At 43.0% G+C, this 13,579-nt stretch overlaps 1 protein-coding gene across 3 annotated transcripts in view; it reads right to left on the bottom strand.

The window, feature by feature from the left end:
• The window catches only part of FAM219A (family with sequence similarity 219 member A), a 94,901-nt gene that overhangs the window by 36,039 nt on the left and 45,283 nt on the right, over positions 1-13,579 (bottom strand). For all 3 annotated transcript variants that reach the window (XM_031609290.2, XM_031609291.2, XM_090131378.1), the window contains exon 2: positions 6,171-6,270. In XM_031609290.2, the coding sequence (XP_031465150.1) occupies positions 6,171-6,270 (100 nt within the window). The remainder of the gene's footprint in view (positions 1-6,170; positions 6,271-13,579) is intronic.

The raw sequence follows: 13,579 nt of genomic DNA, 5'->3' as shown, positions 1-13,579 counted from the left end.
AAGTGGTATCCCTGTGCAGAATCCCTGTCCCCAGCTACATACTGTGGAAGCCAGTAATAAATGAAATCTTCTTGCTGCCAATAGGTAAAACCTTAGGATGTTTGTACCCAGAGAAGTCCAGGGATGGAGTGATGAGCAACAGTAGAGATGAAGCATGTTTCCTCAGGACATGGTTTTACACTGCTACTGCCCATGTCTTCACATACCATGCTCCAGCTCTGGGTACCAATGAGTCCCCTTTTACCAATCAACAGCAAGCCCCTCAGCTTTAGCAAAATCAGTAACAGTCTCCTGTAAAACTCAAGGATAATCCCTCTCATCTAACATGGAGAGATGAGATTGATAGAGAAACAGACAAAAAAGCATCAGTGGTTTAACTGGGGAACTCTTCGCTCTTTGGAGAGTGAGCACTATGGTTATACATCAGAGAACAGCTTTTTCTACTACCATGACCTCATGCTGAGCCATCTGCATGGCTCAGGCTCCACTGGGGCTGCTCAGCTGCTCTCATCTCCCTCTTGTCACACAGAAAACCAAAAGGCCAAACTGGGCTGACACAAGAAGCTTTTACACTTGCTGTAGCATCCAGGCTTCAGGCCTGCAAAGCTTCCTTTCCTGCAGTATTTGGATGGAAGCTGACCTGCTCTGAATATCAACTGTGCAATGTCTTTTGGAGAAAAAAGCAACGTCAATGCTACTGGCTGGAGAAGAGTGTTCGTAGCGTATTAATTCATGAATCAGCTTTCCTCTGTTAGGGCTAGGACAGCTTCCTTCCTCTTGAAGAAAGGGAAGCTTCTGTTCAGGTTGATAGACTATAAAAGAGTGAAAGCAGCTTACATGAAAGGCAGCTTTGTGCCACCTGCTTCCCCTTGTGGGGATGTCTAGTATCAGACACTGTGGTTTTTGGTACTGTGATAAATAACAGTATGTGATCTAAACTGGGAGGGGAACAAAACCATAGCTAGGAGAGTGGGAAAATTATCTGCCACATCTGCAATTCTGGTCATTTTTTACAATAACTTTGGTATAGAAAATCTAAAATAAAACCCACAAATATTTTCAAACAGGCATTATCAACTGGGTTTCCTCTTGATCATTTGATAGACAATCTCATGTGCAAGTAGTTCACTGAGTCTTAAGGTGAGATCCAGCTTGCCCAGATTAGACTCTCACTTGTCATGCGTATTTAGGCATTGCTCACCACACTGAGCAAACTCCCAAGAGAACTGCCATATTTCTCTACCTAGTTCAAAGAAAGAAGGTTCTTGCAGCTATCAGAGCCCTCCCCAAATACCACCTTTCCCCATTAACTGAATGGGAACTTTACACTCAAGCAGTTAAGAGACTGATCCAGAACCTATCTAAAATAAAGATGGCAAGGAAGTGCTGACACTGAGTGCTCTGCATCCCTGATGGGTGTCTAGAGGAAACAGCCTGCAGAGGATAATCTGAAGGTCAAACAGCTGTGGAGAAAGGTAGTGACTGAACACACCATTTGAGCCTCATCTGAATCTGGCCTGGAGAGCATGCACTTTTAACAAACAAAGGAGATTTAACCTTTTTCAAGAACCAGCATCCACGGAGAGCCTCTCCAATTTTCCACCAAACAATCAAAACTCCCTAATGGCAGCCTGATTTTCAATACCTGTCATCAGCCCTTGTCATTTTATTTGCGTGAAGCCTGTTACAGACATCTCCCTCCAGTCCACTAAGAGCACAGCCATGTATCACACCTAGAGCACTGGAGTTTTCCTTCTCTCTGCAATGGCTGAGATCATAAAAAGCCACCATGGAAGCTAGCCTGCATACATGTCATGGCTACTGAGTAAGTAAAGGAAACAAGTCTCAGAGGGACAAAGCCTGCTATGAGTAACTCTGTCTGTCTGCCACTCTCTTATATGTTCAACTGCAGACAGGGATGTGGGAGATTTACTATCACACTCCCAGGATGTGCTGATGGAGATGCCACTGCTGCAGTCCCTCATCAGCACTGTAGCCTGTGCTGCAACCAATTACCACACTGCTTATTTTGTTTTAATACAAAGTGATACACTGACTGCTAGGTAAATCAGACAGACTGTCTAGACGGGGATTTTAGGGCAAAAAAGTGAAATTAAAAATGCAAAATAGAAAAGCAGATGGTATAAGCTTCATTAAAATAGTATGTCATATCTTGATATCTCATGGGGATCTGCTGCTTTCCAGTGGGTATGGAGCCCCCGAGATTTACACTTGGGGATTATTCTATTCCTCCCTCTCTCCTTATCACAACTCTCTTCTGTCTTCAAAAGGCTTGTGGTATGCGCTCCATCTGGACATGCCTCCTAATAAGGATGTGCTGGAGACATCTCCTAAGCACTAATGGGCACCCAGCCCCCCACAGTGCTGTCGGGAGCCTCCACGTCAAGTAATTTGCAAGCAAGAAGCAGGCCAAGTCCTGAAGTCTCGAAAGATAGACAAAGCAGGAGGGCTAGGAAAGTAAGAAATACATAATTAATACGGACGTAATACATGATGAATTACACAAACCGGATATTATTTCCCCTTGATGTGAAGTTCTCTTTTCAGATATGGTACCAGAAACACCCTAAATGTCTTCCTGCTCCATTTACAAATGAGGTATAATATTGAAGAAATCAATAAAAACAAAAGCCACCTGTGAAAATTTTCCTATGTCTAACTGACCCCCAAAGAAATGTGTGGCAATGAAATCTATTTACTAATACAGCAGAAAAACAACCACAGCAGCAGGAATTTGCAGCAAAGCATGCTTTTTCTGTCACACTTTAATCACTGTGGGCTCTGGAAGTAAAACTGGCATTCATGTTGGGTTGGTATTTAATTGAGCTCATTTGAACCATGCTTCCAATAAGCACATATGACAGGTTTATATATAAATCTTCACAGAGTATAAAATGACATTTATTAACCTTCCATCAGAGCATTTGACATTTGAACAATTGATTCTGATTTAACACTGAAAAGTGTTAAATCCATATGGAAAACTTGCAATAGGATTAAAACCCTAGTCACTACCATCCCCAACAATAGCTCTGCCAGGTAAGCTACTAAATATTTACTACCTTAACTTTGCCTGGGCTTAGAGGATTAAAAACCAATCAAAATCCTGATGAGTTTAATGTAGAAAAGGCTAAAGATTGAGTTAGAAGAAAAAGAGCCAAAGCAGGGAGATGTGAGCCATTAAAGTGCTTGCAAACTGCAAAGGTCGGGCATATTTTAAGAATGACAGCATTGGGAGCTAATGTGGATTAAAGGCATATTACACTGGATGTAGACAATACCATCAGTCTCATTTTGCCCCAGGTAACCTTGCACTCATCAGAGTATGGCTAAGGACAGAAAGCCAATCCAAATACCATTAAATATGTGTTCACCTAATTAAAGAGGCACACTGTATCCACAGGCGGAGAGAGTTTTCTGAGCAGACTTTTCTCAGGAGCCCAGGCAGGAACATGCTCATCAGCTCTGCCAGACAATTCCTGCTAAGCAGTTAGATTTCACACACAGTGTGGTCAGCGCTGAATATTCACTGGTCAGAGTACCAGCAGGTCATGGAGGCAGCAATCCTCTGCAACACTGAAAGCTCTCACATAATACAAGTTCTGGGAGTTTCCTCTTTCTGTTATTCCAAGAAGAAACCAAGTGAAGCTATTCTTACTTTCATGGTTAAGCATGCTTTAGTTTTCAGATGCAGCACAGCCTTCACAACTTAACACTAACTTTTCCAGTGCTGATACCATCTGCATCAACTATTTTTTTGTTTCTCAATTTACTCCCTAGAACATTTATAAAAGACAAGCAGTTCTTTCTTTCTGTCCTGGTCTTAATAGGTTCCATATGCCAAATTCTTTTAGCTTTTTCTTATATGACAGCCTTTCCAGATCCCTCGTCTTATGTAGTTCTTATCTACACCCAGCCCATCCTGTTATTCTTGCTTGTAACTGAGACTGTTTTACAGCACTTCATATATCTTACACATGTATACATTGCTACACCTTTATCTACTGGAAAAAATGGATTCATACTCTTCTAATACCTACCTTTGCCGCTTTGCTAGTGGCTAATAGCATTAATCAGTGGCCAAACAGAACACAATTTCTTACATGGTAAAGCAAAAAATTCTAACAGAAGAATTAATCGTTCTGCTGTATCAGTGTTTTGAAAAAAACTGGTTAATGCTGCAGAAGTATGACTATTCCATGTATTAGTCCATTTTAATAATTCCTTGTCTTGCAATGATGCCATACTTTCTTATTTACTTCCAGTTGGTAAATTCCAGTGTACAGCACATTGCATTTCTCCTGGCATGTTTTTCATATTTCTATTACTGCAGTTTTCCTTTTCCTCTGTGATGTTTCCGAGACTTTGTTGTACCGATGTCTCCCAGCTTTCTGAGCAAACTCCTGGTTTATGTGCCCTTGTCATTAATTACTTAGAAATGAAATGATTGTTGAAAGAAGTTCATTAACTATCTCTTTTTCTTCTGATACCTTCTCCTTCAACAGTACCTGATGAATAATGAATTTCTACAGTTCTCAATTCACTGACTTTGTTCAAGCACAAGTTTATAAAACTGAAGTTAGTTACAGATCTATTTTGAATTACCTTTACATTTGATTTCCATGAATAGAACGTGTTATCTCTGAATCCAAATCTATTTCTGACAATCAGATCTTCTATAACGGCTTCATACATTACCAAGTCTAAAACAGCACAATTTTCTGTGACATTAGCAGATCTCTGGAGTATACTTTTATTGCCTATAAATGCAAGAGTGTCTCAGACCTACAAATAATAGTATTAATTGCTCTCCAACCTGATACCTGATATTAAATTATCCAAAACAAATATCGCAGTAGTAATTATCTCTCAATACAGAATTATCTCAACAATACAGAATCCTTCTAGCAAGGAAAAAGGATCCTGGAGGCATACAGCATGCTGGCAGTGATCATCTTTTACCAAACTGTGATCTGAACTCCCATTATCACATACTGCTGTTTTTTGCCTTTTCCTAAAAAGCAGCTGCCATTTTTGGAGTATTCCTGAAGGCTACTGCAGGACAGATATGCTATCCCAATACACTTTTTCATATTCTCTATGAATACTTCAACATCTTCCACTTTGCTACATTACCTTGCTGTATTTGTACATTCAATTTTCTGTCTTCTCCTCTGTAGTCACTCAGTCAGCAAAGTCATTATTCAGCTACTTTATTTTTCTTTGCTGTCTGTATACCTACTTATGAAACCCCTTTATGCATTACCATGACCATTTTGTCCAACTATTCAATTTCCCATATACTTCACTGGAGCTCTGAGACTCTACAAATGCTAACGAGGCTTTTCCTGCTGCTTCTTTAAGACTCCACTTACCAATGAGGCCAACACCATTGTTTGCAGCAGTAGGTCCTTGGGTAAAACCTATTTACTTAACAAAATCTCTTCATAACTGTATAAAAATATGCACCTTTGAGGAAATTTTCTAGGCTTAGATTACCTTTAAAAAAAAAAAATCTGAGCAAAAAGCATACCAATCCTCTGACCTGTCCTTCGTCAGGATCTTGAATCTCTATGGCATAATATTAAGGCTTTGGAAACAAGATGGCCATGTGTGGACTGCTGTCCTCTTGTAAGAATTAGTCTGGTAAGGAAGTAATGTATTGTGCTAATACATGGTACTGCTTCCAGAACTTCAGAAATAGCACAGTGAACTACTACAAATCTGAAATTCCTCCATCTCACAATAGCACAGCTCTGTCTTGTTCTGATAATGGTCCAAGTGTCTGATCCTTTCCCTTTTGTTTGTAGTCATGTTTTCTTTTTATAACCTCTCTATATTCATCTTTTTTTTTTTTTTTTTCTGGCCAATTTGATAAAATTCTTTAGGTTTGAAAAATTACAGCTTCTTTTCAAAGATTTCTACCACATCCCAAGACAGAAAGTCCTTGAATGTTTATAGATCAGTTCCCTGAGCAGTAGAATCATACTGATAAACTACTCTGTGAGTTTTCTGAGCTGATCTGGCATGTTCAGCTGACGATTCTCACTCATGCTTATGAGTGGAGATCTGTAAATGATCTCATTAGTACACCACTGCATTTCAGACTTTGGATTAAACCTTTTCACCCTCCAACAGCAAAGACTCACCTAATTTCACTTGGAGTGGAGACGGCTTATAGTTCATGGCTACAGTCTCTCCCTCTCTTGTATCACAATCTCTGTCCGAAATAGATGCAGCGGTTGGATCCTGTTGAGACAGAAAATGAAGCAAAACAGAATGATTTAGCTAAAGATTATGCAGTCACTTCTGGACTTCTAACTGATTGTTATACAAGTCCATTCCCACCTGTGTTCAGACAGAGCACAGTATATGCTGATGTTTTAAATGGCTGAAACCTAGGGGAGTATCACAGAGTGCTGGAAGTATGTTTAGGATGTTTGAAATACCTGTGGAAACACCGGGTTTCATGTGCTGGACAATACCAGACATACAATATGGAAGGTGAGTCACTAGTTCAAATTCTGACTAGCTTGGCAATAGTCCCAAGTCACTTTCATTTACACATTTACATTTTCAGCTGAGTTCAAAGTGAGCTGACCAACCTCATGATTAAAACTAAAAAACTCACTGCCAGCTGTGTGCTTGTCCAGCTCAGAAGGGGCTAACATTGAATAAGCAGCTGAGTTTAACCTCCAGGCTGTATTAAAGGACTAAAGAAGACTATGCTCACCATGTTGCACCTATTTTTGGCTAACCTGGAAGATTTCGGTATCTGTCAGCATAGCACACTTCACCGTCAACAGAATCCTCCCAAAACAAAAGCTCCAAAAACACAAAATCTACTTCATCACATCTACTTGCAGACAACCTAGCGCTGTACTCAGTGATACACTGCACCATGAGATTCATACAAAGAACCAAATCACACAACTTCAACACTGGTCAAAGAATCACAGAATACCGAGTGAGATGGGACCCGGCTGATTTACGCTGATGTTCTCGATGGCAGTGTGGAGCCGTGGAGGTGGATCTTACCCTAAGGGAAGGACTGATGGAGGAGGGACCCACTAAATGAGCTCTGTGCGGGCAGCGCGGCGCTGATTCCTGTGGTAGGAACGGGTTGTTGTTCCTGCGCCAGGTATCACAAACGGGGAACTGCTGAGAAGTAGAGCACAACCCACTTGTGTTCTGTAACCTGTCCTTGGGAACGGCTAGTTCCAAAAAGCAGAAATACCGTATATTTCACTCACATATTTTAGAAATATAGTTGTTCAGTTATGTGATTCTCACTTGTAAAACTGTGATAGCTGTGTTGTGGACTACAAAGCATGCTGTAAGGCTGTTCTGCGTGGACAAGAAGCCCTCAGCAAGACAAAGACTTATCAAACAGCCGAGAACCCAAGGTCTCCACACAAGGCCGGATTTTATTTTTATTTTTATACTTTAGAGCCTGCACTAGGATTCCTGTGTCCCCGCCCGGTCCGTAGTGCCTTCGCCCTGCGGGCCGGGGCCGCGCGGGCTGCAGCGCTGAGACAGCGTCGAAGGGCGGCGGGGAGCAGCGGGGCGGGAAGGCGGGGCGGGGAGGGAGCGCTGGGCAGCCCGCGACACGCAGCGGGATTTGCTGTTCTCGCGGTATTTGCGGCGGTGGCGTTCGCGGAGCTTTTCGCCGAGCACCGCCATGGTTGCCACGTGCTGCGGCTGCGGCTGCCGGCAGGGCCGCTGCGCACGGCTCCAGGTGCTTTGGAGGACTTCTGCCGCAAATTCCAAACCCTATGGGCCTAGCACTGCGCCTCCTGCTGCAGTTAGAATGTTTTAATTAGGCCTTTTTGTTGTTCTTCACAGCACAGGCCAGCTTCACCTCTGGGTGAGCTTCTGTCATACAAATTTTCATCCTACAGTGATGAACAGCATTGCTGCAGTCGTCCTGTGTCGTCCAGCGTCACTTCAGTGCCTGCATGCTTTTCACCCAAGCGGCACAAGAAGATGGCCAGCCAGCCAAGCCAGCCTCCTATTTTGCCTTGTTTGACTTTGAATGTTTGGAACTGCCTGTAGTTGTGGTCTGTAGAGGAGGTCCTACATAGCTTATCACTGGTGAGCCAGCTTTTGTCTCTTTCTCCCACTGAACCTTGTGGACTTCTCCTTCTTCAAACATAGGCCATAGGGCTCTCAGCCTCAGCACAGCCATGTTTTGGTCAGCATGGGACATTACTAGAATGGCATGACCATAGCTGCCTGCTGTTCTGGATGCCTCTCTGCCTTCTCTTCTGATCACGAGAGGAGGAGGCTGACAGGCATATCTTAGGCTCCTTAGAAAGAGGGGGATCCTGCAGCCAGAACCCCAGCTGCTGAGCACTTTGGGCTTCTAAAAGCAGAGAACTCTGAGCAAAGATGAGTTTTATTAGAGAGTGTCTGCCTGCAAATGTGTGGGAGGCATTGAGGAGTTGTAGTAAGAGGTGGGACCCTTCTCTCACTAATAAGCTCTGGCTTCTCAGGAGTAGAAGGAACCTGAACTGATGGACACTGATGTCTGATGGTGACATGGAGCCCATGGAGATGGATCTGTTTCTGGATGAAGAAGTCATCTAAGTGGATCCACCATCATCAGGGCTGGACAGGAGCCATAGCACTTTGTCTGACATAAGACTTAGCTGAATCCATCAGAGACATGCCAGGGGCTCTCAAGTTCCACCTGGACAGCCAGGCTCACTGAGCAGGTTTTGGTCATATGCACCTTTCCTTCTCCTTCAAAACTAGGGCACACTCAGGGCGTAGGCCTCTCAGTCCCAGCACAGCCATGTTTTGGTCAGCATGAGACACTCTTAGAATCGAGAGGGCAGAGGCCCTGGCTTTCTGCAGTATCTGCTTAATCTTCCGAGACCTTGCAAACAGGGGAACGCTGCATCTGGGGTTCATATGTGTATCTACCTTTATAAGCAGAATACTCTTGAGGAAAGAGGAATGTTATTGAAGATCTCCTCGCCTACCTTTTGGATGCAGGAACTTTCTCAAACAGAGGAGATCACACACTCTTCCCACTAATGTGCTCTGGCTTATTGGGAGCAGCAGTGACTTGGAGCTGATGGATTCTGATGTCTCTGATGGTGATATGGAGCCCACAGAGATGGATCCCCTTCTGGAGGAAGAAGTGGTGAAGGATGGCTCCACCAGCATTGTGGCTGGGCAGGCACCACCATGTTGTATGCAGTCAGACATACCTGTGCACATTTGTGGTGCACCAGGGGCTCTGCAGTTCTCCTGAAACATCAGCTTGTTTCCACCCTGAGAATCCCATGATTCCACTGTCAACTGGGAAGAGTCCCATCTCCATCAGCTCCTATGACCTCTTCTTTCCTATCCTCCGCACTTGTCCTTCCCCAGGACTTGGAGTCTCTGTTGCACTGAGCCCTAAGGAAGAGGGCAGGATGGGACTCTGAGCTGCTGTAGTGGAGCAGCAGGTAGACGGTACATGGCCTAAGTTCACAGCAGACACCAGGCAGAATTAACCTTACAGAACTCCCAGTTTTTTAAAGTCCTTTATTGCAAATTTGAAGCCCATTGGGCCTATCTGTATTTAGCACCATTGCTTTCCTTATGTGTTCTTGCCTAGAATCTATGAACTGTACTGCATGTGCAAACATATATATACATAGATGGTATATAAATACTTATTTATAATAGGTAGAACTTAAACAGGAAAACAAACATTTAGTACTAGGTTCAATATCTGAAAAAGCCATCACTATAAAGAAATGGAACAAAGCATCAAAATATAAATACTAATAAATAGTACTCCAAACTGGCTAATTAATATTGCCAATCTCTGACTATTTGCAGTACTGGTGGTAGATGCATGGTTGGACTGGATGATTGTGGAGATCTTTTCCAACATTTGTGTTTTTATGATTCTGTGTACCTGAGCATAAGCATTCTCCTTGCTTCTGTGCACACATGATACACTTGTTTCTGTACCAAAGCTATGCAGAGAAATGTTTACGTCACTATTTAGCCTTTTGCTACAAGCACGCTGATATTCACTGTGTGCTTTCCCTGCTTGGAATTCACCTTGTGATTTTATGTTTTTCTACAAGCCTTCCTTAGATGGGGTGCTCAGCTCAGACCCCATTGTATGTTGCAGCTATGTAACATGACTAGTCCCACGCCAGATGATGTGATTGCCCAGCACACAGTGCTCCCAGGCAAAAGTAAGGTGCAGAGGTGTGGTTGCACAGCTTTCAAAATGGCTTTGGGAACTTAATCTATTTTAGGTGGCTACTTTTCTTTAAATCCTGAAATGTCCTTGTGCCTTTTCTTCCTAAGGAAAAAATACAGTAAATCAAGCTATTGCAGGCCAGAGTTTAATCAGTGTTTGCTCTCCAAATGCTCACAGTTGAATTGGGCATAGGAAGGGCAGCATTTGAGCTGTGCGGCAATTCCTTACTAGTTTGTTTTTCTTCTATGGGCTTGACACAGTGGACCTTGAAAACTTTGCCTTCCTGCTAAGTAGAGCTGTGTTCTGCACCATGTACAGTGTGCCATGTGTGAACATCAAAAATTACTTTCAGCAAACCTTTGTGGTGCAGAATTAGTGGGAATCCTCAGTATACAGAGGTGCGGGAAGAAGCTGAAAACATTTTAAACTTAAATCATGGGGTTAAGAATATGGTATGTTCAGTAGGGTTTTTATTCTTTCTCCGTTCCACCTCACTCCCCTTTATTTTTGCAGTACTTAGTGTGAAACTGCACCTGCACCTGCCATAATGCATGAAGTCAGCAGTTTTTTTACTCTCACTGCTTGCCTCAACTATTAAGCCCAACTAACTACAGCTTGAAATAACCCCCAAAAGCCAGCAAACAACAGCAGTACACCCTGAGCAATGGAGCTGGTACAAACACACCCTTGAAGCACCTTTGGAAATGCAGCTTCTTTTCCTTACGTTGCAGTCAACACCTCTAACATCTTGCAAGCTTGACAAACCTCTGCCTTCTACTTCATGACTCCTCTGGGACCCCAGTGCATGAGGATGGGAATGGTAGATGCAGTTTCTGTGGCTATCAGCTGCCATAAAGAACAGAGATGGCTGCTGAGATGTCTCCATGTACCCACCCTTCCCAACCCTTGACACAGTTCTGCATTCTGTTCTCTGCTGGAAATTGTCAGTAGGTGAAACATTATGATCTGGCTGCTCAGGAATGCCATCCGTTAGCTTTGTGTCTCTTCAATATTATAAGCCTGCTGTCTTCTACCCAGCTTAAAGATACTAGAAGTCCTGGTACCAATGCATGTGTAACAGCCTATGAATGGATGCTTGCAGCCTAGCAGATTCCTGCTATCTGATGCTCCCATGTTCAATACATAGGCAAACAAGGCAAACAAATGCTAACAAGAAAGGACAGCCCCAAGTAATCTGATTCTTTTCAAATCAGACATTGAATTCAAAAATTTGATTGATGTTCCATGTATGGGAAACTGACTTAACGAATACAATATCAAGTGAGAACCATATGTGCTCAAAATAAAGGGCCTACGTGCAGGACACTGAGAAGTTTCTATCACTCCCATCCCAGACTCCATAGAGGGGATGTATGGCAGGAATGTAACTTGCAGATCTCACTAAAGAGTCTTTCATGCCTTCCTCTGTGTCCCTTATGCTCTGACCCCTTATTTCAAGAAAGATGTAACCCCTTCAGCTCTCCTACAGATGAAAATTTGAAGGTACAACCATCTGGAAACACTAGAACAATGATTTTGTCTAGGAAAGAAAAGGGAAGACTAAGGAGTCAAATAGTAGCACTCTTCAAATACAAGAAAGGGCTGCTGCAGAGAAAAAAAATGGAGTTGTTTCTCATGTTTCTGTTCAACAGAACAAGAAACAGCTGCTTTATGCTGCACAAAATTGCAAGGAAGTATCAGGGAAAAATGGTAAGGCTAAGGCTGCGCATTTGCCTTACAAAGTTGTGGAATTCCTATTACTGGAGAATTTTAAGCACAGGTTTGACATAGATCTGTCAAATAGGAAGTCAACAGAACTGATGTGGTTTGAGAGCAACTTAATCTGGATTTGGAGTAAGGTACTAAGGTTTCTGAGCTTCTTAGGTTCCTTTCAGCACTCCTTCCTAGGCACCTCAATTTGTTAGTCTTGCTCAACTTCTTGATCCTTTTCCTTCTTTATGAGTCCAGATTCTAAAGAAGGGTTTGGATAAGTTGTCTAGAGGATTCTCACATGTATGAAACACGGAACAGAAAAACACAGGAACTGTCTTCTTAAGTCAGACCAGAGGTCCAGGAATGTCAATATTAAATTATAAAAGAAAACTAATAAAGCAAATGTTTGAAAGAGCAAAACACAGCATGGTAGGAGTGGGTTACTATTACAGAACCACAGAGTTGTAGGGGTTGGAAGGGACTTCTAGAGATCATTGAGACCAGCCCCCCTGCAAAGCAGGCCCCCTATAGCAGGCTGCATAGGTGGGTGTCACATTTTCCAGAGAAGGAGAATCCACAACCTCCCTGGGCAGCCTCTTTCAGTTTTATAACTCTTATGTCTGTAAATGACAGCATAAGCAATGGCAGATCTTCTTTTTATGCAGGAGGGAATATAGGAGGAGGATCAACTTAGGGAAAATAAAGTTGTGATAGTGGCTCTGAGGCTTTGTGGTTTATCTAGCTTACAGTAGTCAGCATTTGGGTGACAAAGCAACAGATGTTCCCTCTATGCAGCAGTCAGTAGTGCAATGAAGCTGAACAAAGCCAAAATCTCCACACTCTAGCGTTATTGCTCAGAGTATCAGGGTGTGCTACTGGGTCAAGGAACAAGGTGTGCAAATGCACACCCCGCGTTTGTCCTGTGCATGAGAAAAAAAATGGTGGTGCTTTATGCTTAGCTTAGAATGTGCGTAAACTCCTTCGAACAGTGAAGTGTGATGCTGGTGCCAGGACACAGAGCTAAGCCTGGAGACCCCTAGCAGTCATCCATCCAAGTGGGGGAATACAATGCTTCAGGGCACTCTGGCTGTTGCTCTTCAGCTTTTCTGGCACACATCCCAGATGGGATGACAGGAGCTGGACTTCAGGCTCTGACTTCTTTCCAGCTGCCTTTAGGATGCTTGGCACTGCTTCTAGCCACTCATTCCCACATCCTTCTAAAGAGGAAAGGAGTCTGCTTTTAACCCAGATGCATTTAGGCAGAAAACCATTTTATCCTGGGAGGGAGAAGTTATCCAGACTTCCTTAACTACTTCCAAGGGCCACTTCTCTCTGGGTGAGCCAGAGGAAAACATGATTTTTTTAAGCCTGACATGTTGAAGGAATTCACTCCGTGCTCACACAGTGACCAGAGCAGAAGACTCTAAAGACATCATGATCACCACCCGTCATCTGTGTGGGCACCTGCTAAACCTGAGGCAGTAAGTGCTCGTTTTACCAATAGTCACTCTCTGCACCTCGTGAAAACGAGTGGCATTTTGGTGACATGGCAACTGATGCACTGAAATAAACTCGGATAGTTACTGACTCACTTTCAAAAAAGCAATAAACAACAACTGTTTATTGACATTC

The sequence above is a fragment of the Phasianus colchicus genome, chromosome Z (genome assembly GCF_987193195.1).
Source record: "Phasianus colchicus chromosome Z, bPhaCol1.hap1.1, whole genome shotgun sequence".
Taxonomy (NCBI): Eukaryota; Metazoa; Chordata; class Aves; order Galliformes; family Phasianidae; genus Phasianus; species Phasianus colchicus.
Note: the sequence above shows the minus strand (reverse complement) of the source record. Positions and strands in the feature narration are given on the sequence as shown.